At 45.5% G+C, this 23580-nt stretch overlaps 1 protein-coding gene across 1 annotated transcript in view; it reads right to left on the reverse strand.

Annotated features, from left to right (window-relative positions):
• LOC121002434 (meprin A subunit beta-like) overlaps positions 1-23580 on the reverse strand; it is a 93911-nt gene that overhangs the window by 37207 nt on the left and 33124 nt on the right. Inside the window, exons 2-4 of the mRNA XM_040433890.1 lie at positions 17997-18072; positions 17148-17265; positions 8527-8702 (exon numbers count right to left, since the gene is read on the reverse strand). Coding sequence (XP_040289824.1) covers positions 8527-8702; positions 17148-17265; positions 17997-18072 — 370 coding nt within the window. The remainder of the gene's footprint in view (positions 1-8526; positions 8703-17147; positions 17266-17996; positions 18073-23580) is intronic.

Consider the following 23580-nt stretch of genomic DNA (forward strand, 5'->3'; position numbering starts at 1 on the left):
TGTGACCAGGCCAATGGGGTTGACCCTCCAAATGTCAAAGGGGGGAACTACGAATGGACCCAGGAGGAAACCCTTACTGATCTCAGACTGGATGAGGGAGTCCACTGATTCAGGATCTGCCAAGGCGGAACGGAGATTGGAACCCTCCCAGGTTGTTTGCGGGGAGGAAACTAGCCCTGTATGGAACCCCTGTGAAAAACCGGAGACCAAAAACTGCACGAAAGCGGGATTGTGGTGATGCAGCAGGAGGGCGGCTAGTAGATCAACGTTGACTCCAGCTAGTCATAGCTGTTTTGATGACCTTTGCGGACAGGACGACTGGGGATGGGCCCTGAAACAAATGGTGCAAACATGCAAAGCCTTGCATTTTGCGAAATAGCAATCAGACCAGTTGAAGTTGTTACAAACCTGACTTCTGCCCAAAAACACTATGGGCCTGCCCCATTTGTCTGTGTTCTGCCCTGAACTCGAAGACCCGGAAGGGAAGGCCGAGGGTCTGCCTTGGGCCAGGGCCCCTGAATTGGGACACCAGTCGGAGGAATGCAAGATGGACTGGCAATTGGCACAAGTGGGAGCTTTGAGGCCCGCAAAGTGCCTGCAGAAGAGCTCCATGTCTAGTGTGGACCAATCCGTGATGTGCTGGAACTGGGACAGAGCAGCAGCGGCTTTGGCGGAGAACGAGCGATGATAATCGTAAAATGCGTGACCTCCGTACTTGTGTCCCAAATCAGTGACCCTGTAGAGGTAGGTGTCAAGTTCCTCTCTGCGGTGCGGTTGGGCAGAGCATAGGATGTCTCGGAAAAGGCTGAAGGCCAGCACGAACTCTGGAATGGAGAGCTTTTTATGCAACCGGGCGTCTTTGGACTTGAGAACCACTGATACGTCTCCACATGCAATAGTCCTGTTCTCGTCGGAGTCGTGGGTAGAAATAAGTATGGAAGCCAAGTTAATGTCTTTACCTGCCAAAATGTCCTTCCGGATGTTATCGGGAACGAAGTGTGATGGGGAAATGGTGAAGGAGCTGGGAGCCTGACTTGGGGTTGGGGCATGAATGGCGGACGGGCCTGGAACCAGAGAGGTGGGAGTGCTCGAAATTGATGGTCTGGTTTCCACCACCAGCAACCTGGTCTGCATGTCGGACACTGAACTGGTAAGAGTGTTGATAGCGGAATGAAGCTGGGCCAGCGCTGTCTGGACCGTGGACAGGGACACCTGATCTTCTGCCGCTGAGATAGGCTCCGCCGTCAGTAGCCTGTACAACTCAGCTTTGCGGGCTGAGGCAGGATAGCGGATGCCTCTCCTGGTTAGTTCGGTCATAAGTTTCGGAATGGTCCATTGCCTAAATGAAAGAGTGCTTCCATGGGCCGAGCCGGGCGATGCCGGAATAGAGCGGGTCTCGGCGATATCAGATGCGTGGGACATCGTGCTGTGGAATGAAGAATGGAAGGTAAGAAGGGTGATAGAGCCACCTGACACCAGCGAGTGAATCCGTGAAACCCTTTGAATGATACCGAAGAGTGATCGAAATCCGTTACCAGGAAGAGGTTAAGAGGCCTGACCTACCTGACGAGCTGGCCTAGACTACCTGAAGGAAAGGTGACCTGCGGATGCCGGCCTGATCCTAAGGGATGAAGTAGTGGAACCAAACTTACCTGGACTTGGCGGATGAAATCGTAAACGGAAGTGACCTAGATGAAAAAGATGGCCTAGGATTGGTACCTTGAGGAATTCGCCTAGCGACCTTTGAGCCAGACAGACCTCCGGGGTGACCCTAGAAACATGGGGTGAGGTTTGAGATAAGCAGAAGAAAAGTAGAACCTGACGTGAATCAGGGAGCGGAAGCTGGGTCAAGCTTGACCGTGCCTGACACCTGTGAGGCGCCCCTGAATGACCTAATGCCTTGCGGGCGGCCGGAACCCGTGAACTAGCTACGTGGCTAGAGGCGAAGCCCCTGAGGCGCATCATGGGCAACTAGGTTAGAACGGGCCGAGCGAGTAGAGCGACCGATGCACCTGCTGCGTGGCAGGACCGCGACAGCACCTGATGCGTGTCAGGAAGTGCAAATGAGACGTGAGAACCTGTCCCTGATGCGTGTCAGGGCGGTGGATGAACCTGATGTGTGTCAGGAAAACTAACATGGACTGCTACGTGGCAGACCACAACTGAAACCTGATACGTGTCAGGGAAAGAAACGAGACCGGAAAGGGCATCTGCTGCGTGGCAGATGATTACGTGAATAAAACATTAAATGAGATAGAAAAATTGACAGAAATCTGCTGCGTGGCAGATAATAGCGTGGATGAACCCAGAGCAAGACAAAAAATTGACATGAATCTGCTGCGTAGCAGATAATAGTGTGAATGAACCTAAAGAAAAGACAGAAGATTGACATGAATCTGCTGCGTGGCAGACAATAGCGTGAATGAACCTAAAGAAAAGACAGAAAATTGACATGAATCTGCTGCGTGGCAGACAATAGAGCGTGAATGAACCTAAAGAAAAGACAGAAAATTGACGTGAATCTGCTGCGTGGCAGACAATAGCGTGAATGAACCTAAAGAAAATTGACATGAACCTGCTGCGTGGCAGACAATAGCGTGAATGAACCTAAAAAAAAAAAGACAGAAAATTGACATGAATCTGCTGCGTGGCAGACAATAGCGTGCATGAACCTAAAGAAAATTGACATGAATCTGCTGCGTGGCAGACAATAGCGTGAATGAATCTAAAGAAAAGACAGAAAATTGACATGAATCTGCTGCGTGGCAGACAATAGCGTGCATGAACCTAAAGCAAGACAAAAAATTGACATGAATCTGCTGCGTGGATTGCTGGGTATGGATTGGCTGAATGAAGTGTACCCAGACTGAGAGTATGGTATGTGAAGAGTTTTGGTCATGTGACCTCAAGAGGGGTGACCAGGGTTGGTTGGATGCAGGTGCTATGGCAGAGCCTAAAATGTGCTGGATGATAAATCATGCTGGCTGTCGGGTTTCCCAGTGATGGGGACCTGAGCATCGGCGTTGCCTGGAGACCAGTGTGGGAGCTGGGGCCAGCATGCAGACACGTGGAACGTTGAAGAGCGCGGCGCCGAGGCTCCCAGGATAGGGAGCAGCTCAAGGCGCCGCTTAGCTTACCAGGGGAGCGCGGTTCGGGAGGGTAGAGAAATTCAGACCGGAGGCAGGAACGAGCAGCAGCGAAGGTAGAGCGGCAGCGTCGGCACTGAACCCGGAAGTGAAGAGACGTCACGTGAGAGCGCGGCTTCCATCTTACCAGTATCCAAGATGATCCCCAGGAATGTTATGACTGAAGATGGACCTTCAACTTTTGCTGGGGCAATCGGGACGTTCAGTTTTGAGAACAAGTCGAGAAGTACCTGGAGCTGATTGGGTGCTTGATCTGCGGTCTCGATCAACGGGAAGTCATCAAGATAATGGATGACCCTGGAGCATCCGCCGTGGTTGACCAAGACCCAGTGGAGAGCTGTGGCCAATTGATCAAAGAGCCAGGGACTGCTCTTTGATCCAAACGTCAGTCTGTCTGAGAAATAGTACCGTTCCCTCCACTTGATGCCGTAGAATTTCCATAAATGGGGTGAAACTGGAAGAAGTTTGAAGGCGTCGGCAATGTCCGCCTTGGAAAGCCACGCGCCTGACCCCAGCTGGAGGATCAACCGAATTGCTTCGTCCAAGGAGGAGTACCGCATAGAGAAGTCTTCTGAAGGGATGAGTGAATTTAAACTAGGTGTGCTGGAAGCATGAGGAGCAGAAAGGTCGAATATCAGTCTTTTTTTATTTGAATTTTTTTTTGTGACCAGGCCAATGGGGTTGACCCTCCAAATGTCAAAGGGGGGAACTACGAATGGACCCAGGAGGAAACCCTTACTGATCTCAGACTGGATGAGGGAGTCCACTGATTCAGGATCTGCCAAGGCGGAACGGAGATTGGAACCCTCCCAAGTTGTTTGCGGGGAGGAAACTAGCCCTGTATGGAACCCCTGTGAAAAACCGGAGACCAAAAACTGCACGAAAGCGGGATTGTGGTGATGCAGCAGGAGGGCGGCTAGTAGATCAACGTTGACTCCAGCTAGTCATAGCTGTTTTGATGACCTTTGCGGACAGGACGACTGGGGATGGGCCCTGAAACAAATGGTGCAAACATGCAAAGCCTTGCATTTTGCGAAATAGCAATCAGACCAGTTGAAGTTGTTACAAACCTGACTTCTGCCCAAAAACACTATGGGCCTGCCCCATTTGTCTGTGTTCTGCCCTGAACTCGAAGACCCGGAAGGGAAGGCCGAGGGTCTGCCTTGGGCCAGGGCCCCTGAATTGGGACACCAGTCGGAGGAATGCAAGATGGACTGGCAATTGGCACAAGTGGGAGCTTTGAGGCCCGCAAAGTGCCTGCAGAAGAGCTCCATGTCTAGTGTGGACCAATCCGTGATGTGCTGGAACTGGGACAGAGCAGCAGCGGCTTTGGCGGAGAACGAGCGATGATAATCGTAAAATGCGTGACCTCCGTACTTGTGTCCCAAATCAGTGACCCTGTAGAGGTAGGTGTCAAGTTCCTCTCTGCGGTGCGGTTGGGCAGAGCATAGGATGTCTCGGAAAAGGCTGAAGGCCAGCACGAACTCTGGAATGGAGAGCTTTTTATGCAACCGGGCGTCTTTGGACTTGAGAACCACTGATACGTCTCCACATGCAATAGTCCTGTTCTCGTCGGAGTCGTGGGTAGAAATAAGTATGGAAGCCAAGTTAATGTCTTTACCTGCCAAAATGTCCTTCCGGATGTTATCGGGAACGAAGTGTGATGGGGAAATGGTGAAGGAGCTGGGAGCCTGACTTGGGGTTGGGGCATGAATGGCGGACGGGCCTGGAACCAGAGAGGTGGGAGTGCTCGAAATTGATGGTCTGGTTTCCACCACCAGCAACCTGGTCTGCATGTCGGACACTGAACTGGTAAGAGTGTTGATAGCGGAATGAAGCTGGGCCAGCGCTGTCTGGACCGTGGACAGGGACACCTGATCTTCTGCCGCTGAGATAGGCTCCGCCGTCAGTAGCCTGTACAACTCAGCTTTGCGGGCTGAGGCAGGATAGCGGATGCCTCTCCTGGTTAGTTCGGTCATAAGTTTCGGAATGGTCCATTGCCTAAATGAAAGAGTGCTTCCATGGGCCGAGCCGGGCGATGCCGGAATAGAGCGGGTCTCGGCGATATCAGATGCGTGGGACATCGTGCTGTGGAATGAAGAATGGAAGGTAAGAAGGGTGATAGAGCCACCTGACACCAGCGAGTGAATCCGTGAAACCCTCTGAATGATACCGAAGAGTGATCGAAATCCGTTACCAGGAAGAGGTTAAGAGGCCTGACCTACCTGACGAGCTGGCCTAGACTACCTGAAGGAAAGGTGACCTGCGGATGCCGGCCTGATCCTAAGGGATGAAGTAGTGGAACCAAACTTACCTGGACTTGGCGGATGAAATCGTAAACGGAAGTGACCTAGATGAAAAAGATGGCCTAGGATTGGTACCTTGAGGAATTCGCCTAGCGACCTTTGAGCCAGACAGACCTCCGGGGTGACCCTAGAAACATGGGGTGAGGTTTGAGATAAGCAGAAGAAAAGTAGAACCTGACGTGAATCAGGGAGCGGAAGCTGGGTCAAGCTTGACCGTGCCTGACACCTGTGAGGCGCCCCTGAATGACCTAATGCCTTGCGGGCGGCCGGAACCCGTGAACTAGCTACGTGGCTAGAGGCGAAGCCCCTGAGGCGCATCATGGGCAACTAGGTTAGAACGGGCCGAGCGAGTAGAGCGACCGATGCACCTGCTGCGTGGCAGGACCGCGACAGCACCTGATGCGTGTCAGGAAGTGCAAATGAGACGTGAGAACCTGTCCCTGATGCGTGTCAGGGCGGTGGATGAACCTGATGTGTGTCAGGAAAACTAACATGGACTGCTACGTGGCAGACCACAACTGAAACCTGATACGTGTCAGGGAAAGAAACGAGACCGGAAAGGGCATCTGCTGCGTGGCAGATGATTACGTGAATAAAACATTAAATGAGATAGAAAAATTGACAGAAATCTGCTGCGTGGCAGATAATAGCGTGGATGAACCCAGAGCAAGACAAAAAATTGACATGAATCTGCTGCGTAGCAGATAATAGTGTGAATGAACCTAAAGAAAAGACAGAAGATTGACATGAATCTGCTGCGTGGCAGACAATAGCGTGAATGAACCTAAAGAAAAGACAGAAAATTGACATGAATCTGCTGCGTGGCAGACAATAGAGCGTGAATGAACCTAAAGAAAAGACAGAAAATTGACGTGAATCTGCTGCGTGGCAGACAATAGCGTGAATGAACCTAAAGAAAATTGACATGAACCTGCTGCGTGGCAGACAATAGCGTGAATGAACCTAAAAAAAAAAAGACAGAAAATTGACATGAATCTGCTGCGTGGCAGACAATAGCGTGCATGAACCTAAAGAAAATTGACATGAATCTGCTGCGTGGCAGACAATAGCGTGAATGAATCTAAAGAAAAGACAGAAAATTGACATGAATCTGCTGCGTGGCAGACAATAGCGTGCATGAACCTAAAGCAAGACAAAAAATTGACATGAATCTGCTGCGTGGATTGCTGGGTATGGATTGGCTGAATGAAGTGTACCCAGACTGAGAGTATGGTATGTGAAGAGTTTTGGTCATGTGACCTCAAGAGGGGTGACCAGGGTTGGTTGGATGCAGGTGCTATGGCAGAGCCTAAAATGTGCTGGATGATAAATCATGCTGGCTGTCGGGTTTCCCAGTGATGGGGACCTGAGCATCGGCGTTGCCTGGAGACCAGTGTGGGAGCTGGGGCCAGCATGCAGACACGTGGAACGTTGAAGAGCGCGGCGCCGAGGCTCCCAGGATAGGGAGCAGCTCAAGGCGCCGCTTAGCTTACCAGGGGAGCGCGGTTCGGGAGGGTAGAGAAATTCAGACCGGAGGCAGGAACGAGCAGCAGCGAAGGTAGAGCGGCAGCGTCGGCACTGAACCCGGAAGTGAAGAGACGTCACGTGAGAGCGCGGCGTCCGTGATGGGAGCGTGAGGCGGCGCTAAATAGGCCTCCTTCGCCCCTCCCACAAACGCAGGCTGAGCTTCAGCCTTGACTACTTATGATTAAGATCTTGTGTCGAAACGCATAAACCTGTGCATCAGCTCTTGTTTCTGTACATTATAATGCCTTGAATAAAAATTGATTTTAGCTGTAGATGACAGTGCTGGAAAGATGGTTTATTTTCATGTTAAGACACCTACTATACTCTGCCTCTGGCTCTAACAGGATGCCAGTAAAATAACGTTATACTGCAGTGCAGAAGTATTGCAGTGTATTGTGCAATAAGATGTAAAAAAAAATATTAAAGGGGTTGTGTCATCTGAAACATTGATGGCATTTTGCCAGGGCCTCTGGGGCCCGCTCCTATCCCTAGAACAAGGTCCCCAAAGTGAAGGAGAGCACACCAAGCATGTACGCCATACTCTCCATTCACTTCAATGGGATTTCTGATAACAGCCAAGCGTCTTGGCTATTTTCAGAGCTCCCATAGAAGTGAATAAAGAGTGCACTGTGCATGCACGGCCATCTCTCCATTCACCTGGACTCACCTATGAGACTGCCGGAAATAGGTGAGCTAGCGGTCGGCTATTGTTGGAACTCTCATAAAAGTGAGTGGAAGGTGGCCATGCTAGCGTGGTGTGCTGTCCTTCACTTTGGGAGGCCTTTCCTGGAGATAGGAGTGGGCCCCACATTAATTACTGCCATTAAAAAATACAACTTAGGCTACTTTCACAGTGGCGTTTCTGGGTCCGCTTGTGAGATCTGCTTCAGGGCTCTCACAAGCGGCCCAAAACGGATCAGTTCAGCCTGAATGCATTCTGAATGGATAATGATCAGTTTAGAATGCATCAATTTGGCTGCGTTTGGTCTCTGTTGCGTTTTTTAGACGGTCACTAAAACGCAGCTTGCAGCGTTTTGGTGACCGTCTGATTATGCGGAGCCAAACGGATTCGTTCTGACTTACAATGTTTTGACTTAGACTTTTTTTTTTATGAATAATGCAAACGGATCCATTATGAACGGATACAAGCGTTTGCATTATTGGTGCGGATCCGTCTGTGCAGATACAAGACAGATCCGCACCAAACGCGAGTGTGAAAGTAGCCTTATTTAACAAAAAACTAACTTTCAAACTTTTAAATCTGAGTCCCACTTCCTTCTGGGATTCGCGTCCCCACCTATCCCTTATTTGAACTTGATGGATGTTTCTCTTTTTTCAACCATATTAACTATGTAACTATTTCGACAGAAAAATAAAAAAAGTTTTGGTTTTTGGAAGGCATAGATGGAGGAATGTAAATGTCATTGACAAAACTGGCATAGTCCTGTAACAGGTAAAAGACATTTAGATAGGAGGCATTATGTTATTGGTTTGTAATACTGTATACGTATTTCATATTGAGACTAATCTGATTCTTTAACACTTACCAAACTGAATATTTTTCCACAAGATGGTCACATAGTCATCCCGGTCAGATCGCGATTGCTCGTGATAAAATCCTAGTGCGTGCAGGAATTCATGTTGAACTATTTCTACTGTGTCACAACCAGTGCCAATAGAAAGTTGCTGTTTTCCATTCTGCATTCCAACATATGAGTAACATCTAAAGAAGAATATATAAAATATATTATAATAAATTAATTAACAAATCAACATTAATGATTGCATGTTTGGCTTAAAGAGGACCTTTCACCTGGAAAAACATTGTGAACTAAGTATCATGACATATACAGCAGCGCCCAGGGATCTCACTGCACTTACTATTATCCCCGGGCGCCTCTCCATTCTCCCGCTATCCCCTCCGGTACCTTTGCTCTGTAAGTTATAGTAGGCGGTGTCTTCCCTTGTCCTGTGGGCGTCTCCCCCTCCTAGGCTGCAGCGCTGGCCAATCGCAGTGCAGAGCTCACAGCCTGGGAGGTTTTTTTCTCCCGGGCTGTGAGCTCTGTGCTGCGATTGGCCAGCGCTGCAGCCTAGGAGAAGGAGACGCCCACAGGACAAGGGAAGACACCGCCTACTATAACTTACAGAGCAAAGGTACCGGAGGGGATAACGGGAGAATGGAGCGGCGCCCGGGGATAATAGTAAGTGCAGTGAGATCCCCGGGCGCCGCTCTCCATGGCAGCATACTTAGTTCACAATGTTTTTCCAGGTGAAAGGTCCTCTTTAAGTAACCCCTTTACAATTTTACTAAGTGATGGTCTGTCCTTGGAATAGGCCTTCACCAGCTGATTGCATAGTTACCAACTGTCTCAAATTTGGTGGGACGGTCCCTGGTTTTTAGAGACAGTCCCTGCAAATTCGCACAGTTCTGGGCTAGAAAAGTGGTTGTTCCCAGACAGGATCCGGGTGTTCCCAGGGCGTGGCTTATATGCCTCAATTTTACCAACTGAAGCGTTGCTAAGTGTGTGATTGGCGATCCCCTGCCGATCAACTGTTCAGTTTTAGCTCTGCTGCCGGAACTACATACTGTAGCTTCATCTACCATGTAGTGGGCAGCTCTTGTCATTGCAGTGCCGCTGCTATTGCATAGAACCAAGGGTAACCTCTGCATGTTCTGCGGGTGTTTAGGTGGGTTTCCTTCAGGTACAACAGCTTCCTTCCACACTGCAAAGACATACTGATTTTGATTCTGAGGCTATAAATATATACATTCTCCTCTGTGGCCTTCCATCTAGCACTCTCGCACCCCTCCAATCTATCATCAACTCTGCTACCCGACTAATCCACCTCTCACCCTATTACTCCTCTGCCTCTCCCCTCTGCCAATCCCTTCACTGGCTCCCCATTGCCCAACGAATTCACTTCAAAGTACTAACAAATACATACAAGGCTGTCCATAGCCTGTCCCCTCCCTACATCTCTGAGCTACTTTCCCGATACACCCCCACACGCACTCTCTGATCCTCACAAGACCTCCTTCTCTCCTCTCCTCTTATCGCCTCTTCCCACAATCGACTCCAAGATTTCTCCCGTGCATCCCCCATACTCTGGAACTCGTTACCCCAACATATCAGACTCTCACCTACAGTGGAATCCTTCAAAAGAAACCTGAAAACCCACCTCTTCAGACAAGCCTACAACCCTTGACCCTGCTGCCTCTATACCGCCATGACCAACTTCACCCGCACCTACTGTGTCCTTCTCCCATACCATGTAGATTGTAAGCCCTCAGGGGCAGGGCCCTCTCTCCTTCTGTACCAGTCTGTAACTCGTCTTGTTCCTGCTTAGTGCACTTGTCTGTATTATGTATGTGCACCCCTTATCATATGTACAGCGTTATGGAATGAATGGCGCTTTAATAATAAATAATAATTATATATATATATATATATATATAAGAAAAATGGCGGCACTGACTGCAATGGAAAAAATGGGTGCACGTTCCAGCCTGAGAAAGGCTCAGTTTTGGAGCTGAAACGTTGCACCGTATGGTTGAATAAAGAATAACCTCACTTTCATCCTGCTGGAGTGCCGTCCGTTTTCTGGATTTATATATATATATATATATATATATATATATATATATATATATATATATATATAAAAATGTTTTTAACCTCCTAGCAGTCAGGGTCGCCTCTGCCATGAGGCGAGATGAGCACGACATCATTGCGAACTCCAGTGGCGGGCATCAGGTGGCGACAGTTCTTGATCACGTGATCGCATCGCCTGAGACTTCATGCATAAAGTCACAGTGATGTCATTGAAACCGCCTGTGTCAGGGGTCATTACAGGTTGGATCACTATGGGGGGTGGGGCATTACAGGCTAGAGCAGTACATGGGCCATTACAAACTTGAGTGCTTTAGGAGAGCTTTACAGGATGGAACACTACAGTGGGGCATTACAGGATGGAACACTACAGTGGGGCATTACAGGATGGAACACTACAGTGGGGCATTACAGGCTGGAGCACTACAGAGGGGGCATTACAGGCTGGAGCACTACATGGAGGATATTACAGGCTGGAGCATTACAGGGGGGGGGCATTACAGGCTTGAGCACTACAGGGGGCATTAGAGGCTGGAGCACTACGGGGGGGGGGATTTACAGGCTGGAGCACTACAGGGGGGCATTAAAAGCTGGAGCACTACAGCTGGGCATTACATGCTGAACACTACAGAGGAGCATTACAGACTAGAGCACTATAATGGCATTATAGGAGAAATTATAACTACTGGGGCACTATATGGGCCTTATTACTACTGGGGGCTCTGTAGGGGTGCCTTATAGAGGGGCCTTGTTACTGCTGGGGGCACTATGGGGGGCTTATTGCTACTAGGGGCATTATGGTAGCCTTATTTCTACTGAGGGTACAGTGGCGGCATTATTATTGGGCCATTTATCATTTCAATGTGCACCCCTGCTAGCAGTCACATTAAAATTTTGAGTAAATAAAGTTGACACATAAGTCAGGTTCCTTAAGCAACTACAGTATATCTCTTAATTACCCAGCTAATTTTACCCATAAGGAACAGTAATTTTTTTTCCCTCTCTTAACTTTTTTATTTTTTCTTCATTGTAGCAGAATGGGGGCTTGTTTTTTTTTTTTTGTGGGACAAGTTGTACTTTGTAATAACACTATTTAATATTGCATATGCAGTAGTGAGAAGCTGAAAAAAGATTCTAAATGGGGTGAAAAATGCAATTGCGGCATTTTTTTATGGGTTTTGTCTTTATGGTGTTCCCTATGTAGTAAAAGTGACATGTTAACATAATTCTGCAGAACAGCAATTCCAAATTTTTATAGTTCTTTTAAATACTTTAAAGCAAAAAACAAAAACAAAAATTTCTTTCTTTGCATTACCATATTCATAACTTTTTATACTTATGTCTATGGAGATGTGGAAAGTATCATTTTTTGTGGGGTGATCTGTCTTTTTTATCAATACCATTTTGGGGTATGCATTACTTTTTGATTTTTATTCACTTTTGGTGGGGGATTGAATCAGAGTGATAAAGCAGAATATTTAGGTTTGCCTGTCAAATTATGGCAAAACCTGCTGGAACCAAGAGAAACGCCACTCCTTGTACAGATGCAAGTTAGTGCCTAAATAGTGCCATCCACAGATCCCCCTCCCCTAAACAGTGCCATCCACAGATCTCCCTCCCCTAAACAGTGCCATCCACAGATCCCCCTCCCCTAAATAGTGCCATCCACAGATCCCCCTCCCCTAAATAGTGCCATCCACAGATCCCTCTCCCCTAAACAGTGCCATCCACAGATCCCCCTCCCCTAAACAGTGCCATCCACAGATCCCCCTCCCCTAAATAGTGCCATCCACAGATCCCCCTCCCCTAAATAGTGCCACTGCCATCCACAGATCCCTCTCCCCTAAACAGTGCCACCCACAGATCCCCCTCCCCTAAACAGTGCCATCCACAGATCCCCCTCCCCTAAACAGTGCCATCCACAGATCTCCCTCCCCTAAACAGTGCCATCCACAGACCCCCCTCCCCTAAATAGTGCCATCCACAGATCCCCCTCCCTAAATAGTGCCACTGCCATCCACAGATCCCTCTCCCCTAAACAGTGCCATCCACAGATCACCCTCCCCTAAATAGTGCCATCCACAGATCCCTCTCCCCTAAACAGTGCCATCCACAGATCCCCCTCCCCTAAACAGTGCCATCCACAGATCCCCCCTAAACAGTGCCATCCACAGATCTCCCTCCCCTAAACAGTGCCATCCATAGACCCCCCTCCCCTAAATAGTGCCCTCCACAGATCCCCCTCCCTAAATAGTGCCACTGCCATCCACAGATCCCTCTCCCCTAAACAGTGCCATCCACAGATCTCCCTCCCCTAAACAGTGCCATCCACAGATCCCCCTCCCCTAAATAGTGCCATCCACAGATCCCCCTCCCCTAAACAGTGCCATCCACAGATCTCCCTCCCCTAAACAGTGCCATCCACAGATCCCCCTCCCCTAAACAGTGCCATCCACAGATCCCCCTCCCCTAAACAGTGCCATCAACAGATCCCTCTCCCCTAAACAGTGCCATCCACAGATCCCTCTCCCCTAAACAGTGCCATCCACAGATCCCCCTCCCCTAAATAGTGCCTAAATAGTGCCATCCACAGATCCCCCTCCCCTAAACAGTGCCATCCACAGATCTCCCTCCCCTAAACAGTGCCATCCACAGATCCCCCTCCCCTAAATAGTGCCATCCACAGATCCCCCTCCCCTAAATAGTGCCATCCACAGATCCCCCTCCCCTAAACAGTGCCATCCACAGATCCCCCTCCCCTAAATAGTGCCATCCACAGATCCCCCTCCCCTAAATAGTGCCACTGCCATCCACAGATCCCTCTCCCCTAAACAGTGCCATCCACAGATCCCCCTCCCCTAAACAGTGCCATCCACAGATCCCCCCTAAACAGTGCCATCCACAGATCTCCCTCCCCTAAACAGTGCCATCCACAGACCCCCCTCCCCTAAATAGTGCCATCCACAGATCCCCCTCCCTAAATAGTGCCACTGCCATCCACAGATCCCTCTCCCCTAAACAGTGCCATCCACAGATCCCCCTCCCCTAAACAGTGCCATCCACAGATCTCCCTCCCCTAAACAGTGCCATCCACAGATCCCCCTCCCCTAAACAGTGCCATCCACAGATCCCCCTCCCCTAAACAGTGCCATCAACAGATCCCTCTCCCCTAAACAGTGCCATCCACAGATCTCCCTCCCCTAAACAGTAACATCCACAGATCCCCCTCCCCGACGCTCACAGAGTACATTTATAAACTAATTAGTAACTTTAACTTTAATCATTGCTGATCTCTTTACTTGGATACCTTACTCTGTCTTAGCTCCGGTAACGGTAACAGCAGGCAGTGCGGGCGGCGCTCACTCACTGACCTCAGGCGCCTGCGCCGCCTAGTGGGAGGAGTAGGCGTGTGACGTCAGTGAGTGAACTGCCTGCTGTTACCGGAGCTAAGACAGAGTAAGGTATCCAAGTAAAGAGATCAGCAATGTCAATGATTAAAGTTAAAGTTACTGATTAGTTTATAAATGTACTCCTGTGAGCGGCGTTGCCCTGTATATTCTAACCCCCAGGCAAGCGTCCCTGTCACCATGGGAACTCCTGGGGGTTAGAATATACCATCGGATTTTAGTTTTCACGATCTCACTGAGAGCGTGAAAACTCAGTTCCGATGGTATATTCTAACCCCCAGGCAAGCGTCCCCGTCACCATTGGAACGCCTGGGGGTTAGAATATACCATCGGATCTTCTGAGTTACTCAGTGGCCTGGCTGCCTGTGTGTAATGTGTGTGTAAATAAAAAAATCAACAGAAGGCGGCCCGGACAGGCCCCCAGTGGCGTAGGGCCCCATAGCCACTGCTATGGTTGCTATGGCGATCCCTACGCCACTGAGTGGAGACAAGGGAAAGTGCCTCCCTTCTGATTAGTAAGTGTACCCTGTAATGGGGCCTTCTCCATAGTGCTAATATCCGAGCGAACGAGATGATCTCTCAAACTGGGATTGCGTCTATTGCATATAAGTGGTGGGTTTTTAAATTCCACTATAGTGGGGTACGCCTTCTCCAAAATATGCCAGTGTTTGCGCACCACATTATCCAATTGATGATTCAATGGGTGATATTTATGTATAAGTGCTATGCGCTTACTGTTATCTTGATGGAGCTTGTACCGCACTAGCACTTATTGCTGTGGATAAAATTTCACGAGGATAACCTCTCTCCAGAAATTGGGACGTCATCTCGTTCACCCTCATATCCTGCATTTTCGAATCTGTCACAATCTTCCTCACTCTCATATACTGAGATTTTGAAATAGATTTTTTAAGAGAAGGAGGATGTGCACTGCAATAATGCAGGATACTATTCCTGTCTGTATTTTTTCGATATAAATCAGTGCATAAAATTCCCCCTTCCTGCTTGAGTATTGTGATATCTAGAAAATGCACAGATGTCTGGTCATATGTAATGGTAAATTTTAATTCCTCCCAGACCCCATTCAGATATTCAAACAGCTGGAGGAGGGGTGCAAGTGGCCCCGCCCATACGCAAAAAATGTTGGTCGATAAACCTTTTCCACACCAGTGCAAATTTTTGAAAATATTTATTCGGATATACAATGCACAGTTCAAACAACGACATATAAATATTTGCGTAGGGCGGGGCCGCATTCGCACCCATCGCCGTCCCACGCTGCTGCACATAGAACTGATCTCCGAAGAGGAAATAGTTCTCATAAAGAACTAAATTAAACAAAATCGAGAAAAAATCGCTGTTGTTCAGCAGAAAAATGACTCTGCTCTAGTGCAGATGTAATTGCCGCTATACCTTTTTGATGTTCAATTGACGTATATAAGCTCACTACGTCAATGGTTACCAACCAACTGTCCTCAGGTATATCCTCCAAACCTCTAATCACCGGCAAAAAATGAGACGTGTCCAAAAGAAAAGAACGGGTATTCTTAACTAATGGAGTGAACGCTTTTTCCAACACTATTGCCAAAGGTGATAGCACTGAATCGATCGAAGCCACAATGGGTCGGCCCGGTGGATTTTCAAGGTTTTATGCACCTTTGGCAATATGTAGAAGACAGGTGTCACCGGTGAGTGATTGACCAAAAATTTGCTCAACTTCTCGTCAATGATTCCCTGAGCCTTATATTCGATCACCAACCCCATGATCTTTTCCTTAATTCGAAAAACTGGGTTGTGATCCAACTTCCTATAGGTGTCAATGTCGGAGAGTTGGCAGTAAACTTCTTGTAAAGATTGAACCTTATCCATGATGACATCGGCTGGTTTCACAATAAGGGACTTATCCCCCATCAAATCGCGCACAGCTCTCCTTTCTTCTGTGGTAATGTTCTGCATAATCGAAAGATCACCCCTCTTTATTATGTCCAACTTCTGTTGTATTTCTTTAGTGACAAGATGAAGAAATGTCTCGATGGGATGATAGCTTTTTTGGGGGGTAAAGCGGCTCTTGACCAGCAAATCCAGGTCAGTCAACCTCAAACAACCACCACCCCCACCCCCATCCAAACTCATATCCTTCATAATGCAGGGGGAATCTTTCTGGGCAAAATTATCGAAAGTTATTTCATGTGAAACGATTGAGCTTCTGGAGAAAGGTCTTTCCTTCTCTCCTACGAATAACATGGATACTTTTGAATTAGATGTGGAATTGCAAAAGTTTTTTCATAAAATCAGATTGAAAACCCATTTTCATGGATGGGGGTCATTGAGCGTGTACATTTACCACGGAGAGGGGGGGATCTGACAAAGTTGTTACTCAAAAGGGAGGCGTTCTGGATCCACACCCTTGACACTTTACATCCCAAGGGTCTGAATAGGGATTATGAAGTGATGTGTTTTTAATAAGATTTTTATATGTTTCCTTGCAGACTACTACGACACGACCATGATGGAAGGAGACTCTTGTTATAAATATTCATAAGGGTACCTGTTCATCGTAGTATTCGCAAGGGTGTTACAAATGTGTTTTTTTTATACTAATTGTGATGTGATGTCACTTCCTGTTTAAATTGATTGGCAGGGTCATATGACTAAGCCTATAAATATGTGATATCTTCAGTTGTTAACAAGCAGTTGAGGAAGGCTGGACGGGCCGAAACGCGTCCTGTGTATTGATCAATCTGTGTATGGATCAATAAAGCATTGAAGAAAAATCGATACGCCTGCTGGGATGTATTATATGATGACTGATTTTAATTTTTAACATCAATCATGGCATAACCCCTTTAAGCCTTTTTTTTTTCCAGTCCTATTGAAAAGCCTGTAACAGAATTTCACTGACCCAAAAATGCACCAACAGTATTTAAACTACCATCTGGCTGCAGATCTTCAAAAAAAAAAAATATATAAAATAGCTGAAAAAATACAAGAAACAAGGCATTTTCTTCTTTAAAACCATCCTTAAAGAGGACCCGTAAGCTCTCATGCAATGTCTGTTTTAGTAACTATGCAAGTAGCCTCCTTAAAGATGTTTTCAGAACACAAGGAAATCCAGCCCCATTTCTTCTTTTAGTAAAATGCTTTACTTACCCATTATCTCTAAACACAGATACATAATTTTTTTCACCATTCCAGGGTTTAAAGTCAATACAAGTCTTCAGTCGGTAGCGCTCAAAAGCTTTCAGGATAACGCCTTTCGCATTTATTTCTATTTTTAAAAAATCATATACTGTAAATTGTAGTAAGAGCCAGCAAAATATTTTTCTTAAGAACATATTTATATGACCTTATAAACATACTCCTAGAATTAGGACCATGAGTACAACAAACCTACGATATTCAGGGGAGTTAGTCTGTATTTACAATAACTAGAAAAACTATCTGTAACTCAGTGAGCAAGTTTCTAGTAGTATGTGAGAGTGTGGCAGCAGCCGCTTTCTAAATCAATGCTGTTCCTAGTACATTCATTATGTTTAATATATTAAACATTTATTATGTGTTCTTTCCCTTTTAAGCTCGTTGTTCCTCACGCGTCAAGCAAAGTTTGCCTGGTTTATGTTACAGCTGTGTCCGTCTGATTCCTGTGTCCGTCTGATTTACTAATCCTGCCTATGTACATAATGTAAACTTAATCCAAAAATGAGCCAAATTCAGGATGGTTGAAAAACTTGTTGCAGGGCTAAACCCATTGTCTAACTGTATTACACCTATTGATTGGCTTACTTTGCAACAGAACTTTATAGCAAAATGATGGAGCAATTTGGTTCAAAATGCTCCTCTCATTGAAATAATCACAGAGTTGGATTTTTTTTGAGGGGGGGGGGGGGCTTTGCTTTATAAATAAGTCTAAAACATGATACAACAAATGAGCTATTTATGTTCATTCTTGATACTAATTCTGATTGAATAGACATTAAGGTAGTTATATAAAGTACTTACCAAGACTGTTTTCTAAGTAGTATGGGACTATCAGTGGCCATCTATACTGCGAACTAATAATTGCATTTCTTGTTCTCTAAGGTAACAAAAAAATAATACAATTAGTGCAAAATACTCTTAATCTGAAATCTAATTAAAGGGTAACTAAACCTTTGAATGAAAGTTTAATATGATGTCCCTAATTCCCCCCAAAAACTTTTTCCAATATACTTTATTTATAAATTTGGTATTTTTCTTAGTGTTTTCCCTACCTAAAGCACACCATTTACTGTGCCCCTAAAACTCAGCAGTCAGCAGTGTACGGAGTGTAAAATATATGAATAGGGCCACAGTAGCTCTGTAAGTATGGGCAGGTACAGAACAGATATTGCTGCTCCTGCCCGTGCCCCATTGAAGATTACTAACTCCTGGCATAGCACATGGGTACTCTGTACACATGTACTATGCCAGGGTTAGCTGAGCGGAGCGGGTTCCTGCTTCTGCCTGCTCCGCTAAGGGTACTTTCACACTAGCGTTATTGTTTTCCGGCATTGAAATCCGGTAAAGGGTCTCAATACCGGAAAAAAACGCATCAGTTTTGTCCCCATGCATCCTGAATGGAAAGCAATCCGTTCAGTATGCATTAGGATGTCTTCCGTTTTGTCCCTTGTATGGTATTTGACTGGACAAAATACTGCAGCATGCTGCTGTATATTTTCCAGCCAAAATCCCAGAACACTACCGCACTTCCATTCCATTGAAATATATTAATGCCGAATCTGGTACCAAGTGTTCCAGAAATTGCCGCATCGCTGAATACGGCTTTCCGGTCTGCGCATGCGCAGTTCTTTCTAGCTTTGAAAAAAATAAATACCAGAGCCGTTATTCCAGATGATTCCGGAAACACGGATCTGGTATTTAAATGCAAAAGTCAATCGAATTCAGATCCAGAATAAAAAGATATCCGTTTGCATACGGATTTCCGGATCTGGCAGGCAGCTCCAGCAACAGAACTGCCTGCCGGATTCTTCTAATGCTAGTGTGAAAGTATCCTTAGCTAAGAGTCGTGTCATGTCAGCACTTAGCTTAGCGGATCAGGCAGAAGCAGGGACCCGCTTCGCTCAGCTAATACTGGCATAGCACATGGTTATAGGGTACCCATGTGTTATGCCAGGAGTTAGTAAACCTCCGGGGGGCACAGGCAGGAGCAGCAATGTGTGCTCCTGCCCGTACTCCCTGCACTGCTGCAGCCCCATAAATTTCACACTGCGTACTCTGTCACCGCTCAGCTGTCAGTGGTGTACGGAGAACTGAGTTTTAAGCGCACAGTGAATGGTGTGCTTTAGGTGGGGAAACCACTAAGAAAAACTACTAAATACTAAATTAGTAATTAAAGTATATTATAAAAAGTTTTTTTTTAGGGCATTAGGGACTTCATATTAAAATTTAATTCAAAGGTTTAGTTACTCTTTAAATAAATAAATACATATATAAAAAGATAAAGTAGCTAATGCTGAAATAGTAACAAACTAGATGTATGGTGCAACTTGTAGTATTATACTCACTAAGGGCTTTCACACGACCGTGCCGTGTTTTGCGGTCCACAAATTGCGGATCCACAAAACACGGATGCCGCCCGTGTGCCTTCCGCAATTTGCGGAACGGAACAAGAAGCCCATTATAGAAATGCCTATTCTTGTCCGCAAAACCGACAAGAATAGGACATGACTCATAATTTTTGCGGGCCCACGGAATGGAGCAACCGATGCGGACGGCACATGGAGTGCTGTCCGCATCTTTTGCGGCCCCACTGAAGTGAATCCGCACATGAGCAGCTAAAAATGTGTTCTCGGATGAGGACCAAAGCCATGGTCGTGTGAAAGAGCCCTTAGGGGGAGATTTATCAAACTGGTGTGAAGTAGAGCTGGCTTAGTTGCCCTTAGCAACCAATCAGATTCCACCTTTCATTTTCCAAAGGAGCTATTAAAAATGTAAGGTAGAATCTGATTGGTTGCTATGGGCAACTAAGCCAGTTCTACTTTTGATAAATCTTCCCCATTTTGATAAATGGTTGTTTAAAGGGGTTGTCTCTTCTGAGACATAGGTGACTTTCGCTAGGATATGCCACCAATGTCAGATAGGTGTGAGTCCCAGAGGTGGGACTCACACATATCTCTATAACAGGACCCCCAAAGTAAATGAGAGAGAATGGGGCAAGCGTGGCCACCTTCCATTCACTTCTATGGGATTTCTGTAAATAGCCGAGTGCTGCCTCAGCTATTTTCGGCAGTCCCATAGAAGTGAATGGATAAGTGGCCGGTAATGTGTTGTCGTTCACTTTGGGGGTCCTGTTCTAGAGAGAATTGCAGGTCTGACATTGGTGGCATATTCTAGCAATTTGCCACTAATGTTTCAGATAACACAACTACTTTAATGACTAAACTTTTTAGGGGGTTATTTATTAAGACCGGCATTTTAGACGCCAGTCTTAATAACCCCTCCGCTGGCGGTGCATCTATCACAGGTCTAAATCTATGCCTAAATCTAGCGGCCTTCCCCCTTCCCACGACACGCCCTCTTTTTTAGACCTGGCATGAGTGGGGAAAGGTTGCAGATTGCGGTGCAAATAACCTTTGTGCCATGATCTGCAACATATATACGCCAGAAAACTGGCGTATATCAGTTAGTAAATGACCCCCTTCATTTCTTGGCTTACCCAAATAATTTTTGTAGAAATATGGCTCTTATTAAATACTTTTTTTTTAATAAAGAATTGTTATATTTAGTTTATTTTAGTTTTATTTAGTACTTATGCACACAACCATATTTTTCTGTGTGCTACTCGCATTTTTAACACATTCATTTCTAGGGGGTCACATATCTGTTATTTTTGTGGAACCATGTGGCCGTTTTGCAAATTTTTTAAGATATCCTATTCTTTTGAATATTACGAACTATTGATTGATTGAGGTTGGAAAAAAGCAAAATGCACAAAGAAAGCGTCCATATTTTTAGGATTCGTTGTTGAGGGCCGAAATATAGACAAGGGCATTTGCATGAAGCCTTAACCCCTTCCCGACTGCAATACGGCTATATACGTGCTAGCTGCACATACCCCATGCAGCTAGCACGTGTATAGATGTCATGGCAGCTCTTTAATCCAAGCGCTGCAAAACGCTTGCATTAAGGCCCCTTTCGCACGGGCGAGATTTCCGCGCAGGTGCAATGCGTGAGGTGAACACATTGCACCCGCACTGAATCCGGACCCATTCATTTCTATAGGGCTGTGCACATGAGCGGTGATTTTTACGCATCACTTGTGCGTTGCGTGAAAATTGCAGGAAGCTCTATTTTGTGCGTTTTTTAACGCAACGCAGGCCCCATAGAAGTGAATGGGACTGCATGAAAATCGCAAGCATTCGCAAGCAAGTGCGGATGTGGTGCGATTTTCACGCACGGTTGCTAGAAGACGATCGGGATGGAGACCCGATCATTATTATTTTCCCTTATAACATGGTTATAAGGGAAAATAATAGCATTCTGAATACAGAATGCATAGTACAATGGGGCTGGAGGGGTTAAGAAAAAATAAAAAATTATTTAACTCACCTTAATCCACTTGTTCGCGCCAAATTAGTACCCAAAAATGGTACTAATAAAAACATCAACTCTTTATGCAAAAAACGAGGCCCTGCACAAGACGATCGGCAGAAAAATAAAAAAAATAAGGCGTTCAGAAAATGGAGACACAAAAACATAATTGTTTTATTATGTAAAACTGAAACAAACAAACAAAGAAAGTAGACATATTTAATATCACTGCGTCCGTAACAACCTGCTCTATAAAAATAGCACATGATTTACCCTGTCAGATGAATTCTGTAAAAAATTTAAAATAAAACGGTGCCAAAACAGACATTTTTTGGTTACCTCGCCTCACAAAAAACGTAATATAGAGCAATTAAAAATCATATGTACCCCAAAATAGTACCAATAAATCTGGCACCTTATCCCCTAGTTTCCAAAATGGGGTCCCTTTTTGGGAGTTTCTACTGTAAGGGTGCATCAGGGGGCCTTCAAATGGGACATGGCATCTAAAAACCAGTCCAGCAAAATCTGCCTTCCAAAAACCATCTGGCACTCCTTTTCTTCTGTGCCCTGCCGTGTGCCCGTACAGCAGTTTACGACCACATGTGGGGTGTTTCTGTCAACCACAGAATCAGGTTAATAAATATTGAATTTTGTTTGGCTGTTAGCCCTCAATGTGTTAAAGATAAAAAATAGATTAAAATAAAAAAAATCTGACAAAAAAGTGAAATTTAAAAATGTAATCTCCATTTTCCTTTAATTCTTGTGGAACACCTAAAGGGTTAACAAAGTTTGTAAAATCAGTTTTGAGTAACTTAAGAGGTGTAGTTTCTAAAATGGGGTAATTTATGGGGGGTTTCCATTATGTAAGCCCCACAAACTGACTTCAGACCTGAACTGGTCCTTAAAAAGTGGGTTTTGGAAATTTTCATAAAAATTTTAAGAATGTCTTCTAAACTTCTAAGCCTTCTAACGTCCTAAAAAAATAAAATTAATTTTCCAAAATGATGCCAACATAAGGTAGACATATGGGGAATGTTAAATAATAAATATTTTATGAGGTATCACTTTCTGTTTTTAAAGCAGAGAAATAGAAATTTTGAAAATTGCGAATTTTTCTCATTTTTTTGTAAATTTTTGATTTTTATCATGAAGTACAATGTGTCACGAGAAAACAAACTCAGAATGGTTTGGATAAGTAAAAAGTGTTCCAAAGTTATTACCACATAAAGTTACACATGTCAGATTTGCAAAATTAGATGTGGTCACAGGGGTATCAATGACCCTTGGTCATGAAAGGGTTAAGGAAAGCTGTGCAAAATATAATATTTTTTTTTTAAACTGTAGCTCTTTATTTTTTTTATTTGCAAATGGACACCACTATAAATTATTAAAATATGTTCCCTATTTTGTCAGTCATTTTGATATGATATAATAGGTAAAATCTCATGTGAACAGGGCAACTTATTTTTATTTAGATATATATGCCTCATAATATGTTCCTCAAGAGGTCATAAAACATCCTCAACGCAATTTTTTATTTTGCACTCTTCTATTGTAACTGGCGCACTCATAGGAGAAAAGGGAAGGGGGTTGCATCTTACACAGGCAGAGCTAATGCATTAAGACCCAGCAGCTCTGCTATTTATTTAATTTGCATATATATCACCAACATATCCCACAGCACTTGATCTTATTATAACTCTCTGTCCAAAATGGAAACCCATGCAAACACAATAAGGAACATACAAGCTCCACCCAGATGTTATCCTTGGTAGGATCTGAACCTAGGACCCCAGTGCTGAAAGGCACCAGTTCTAACCACTGAGCAACCATGTTGCATATGCCCAAGAACATAGCCTTCATTGAGCCCTATGTACTTACAGTACCCTAGAAGGACTACTGAAGGTTTGGGTTATTGCAATGTTCTTAAGTTACATGTTGTGATTTGTTATGTTCATGTACTTAATAGCACTATATGGACAACCTAACGATTAACAATGTGGAAAACTGTGTT

This window comes from Bufo bufo, chromosome 5, assembly GCF_905171765.1.
Source record: "Bufo bufo chromosome 5, aBufBuf1.1, whole genome shotgun sequence".
NCBI lineage: Eukaryota > Metazoa > Chordata > Amphibia > Anura > Bufonidae > Bufo > Bufo bufo.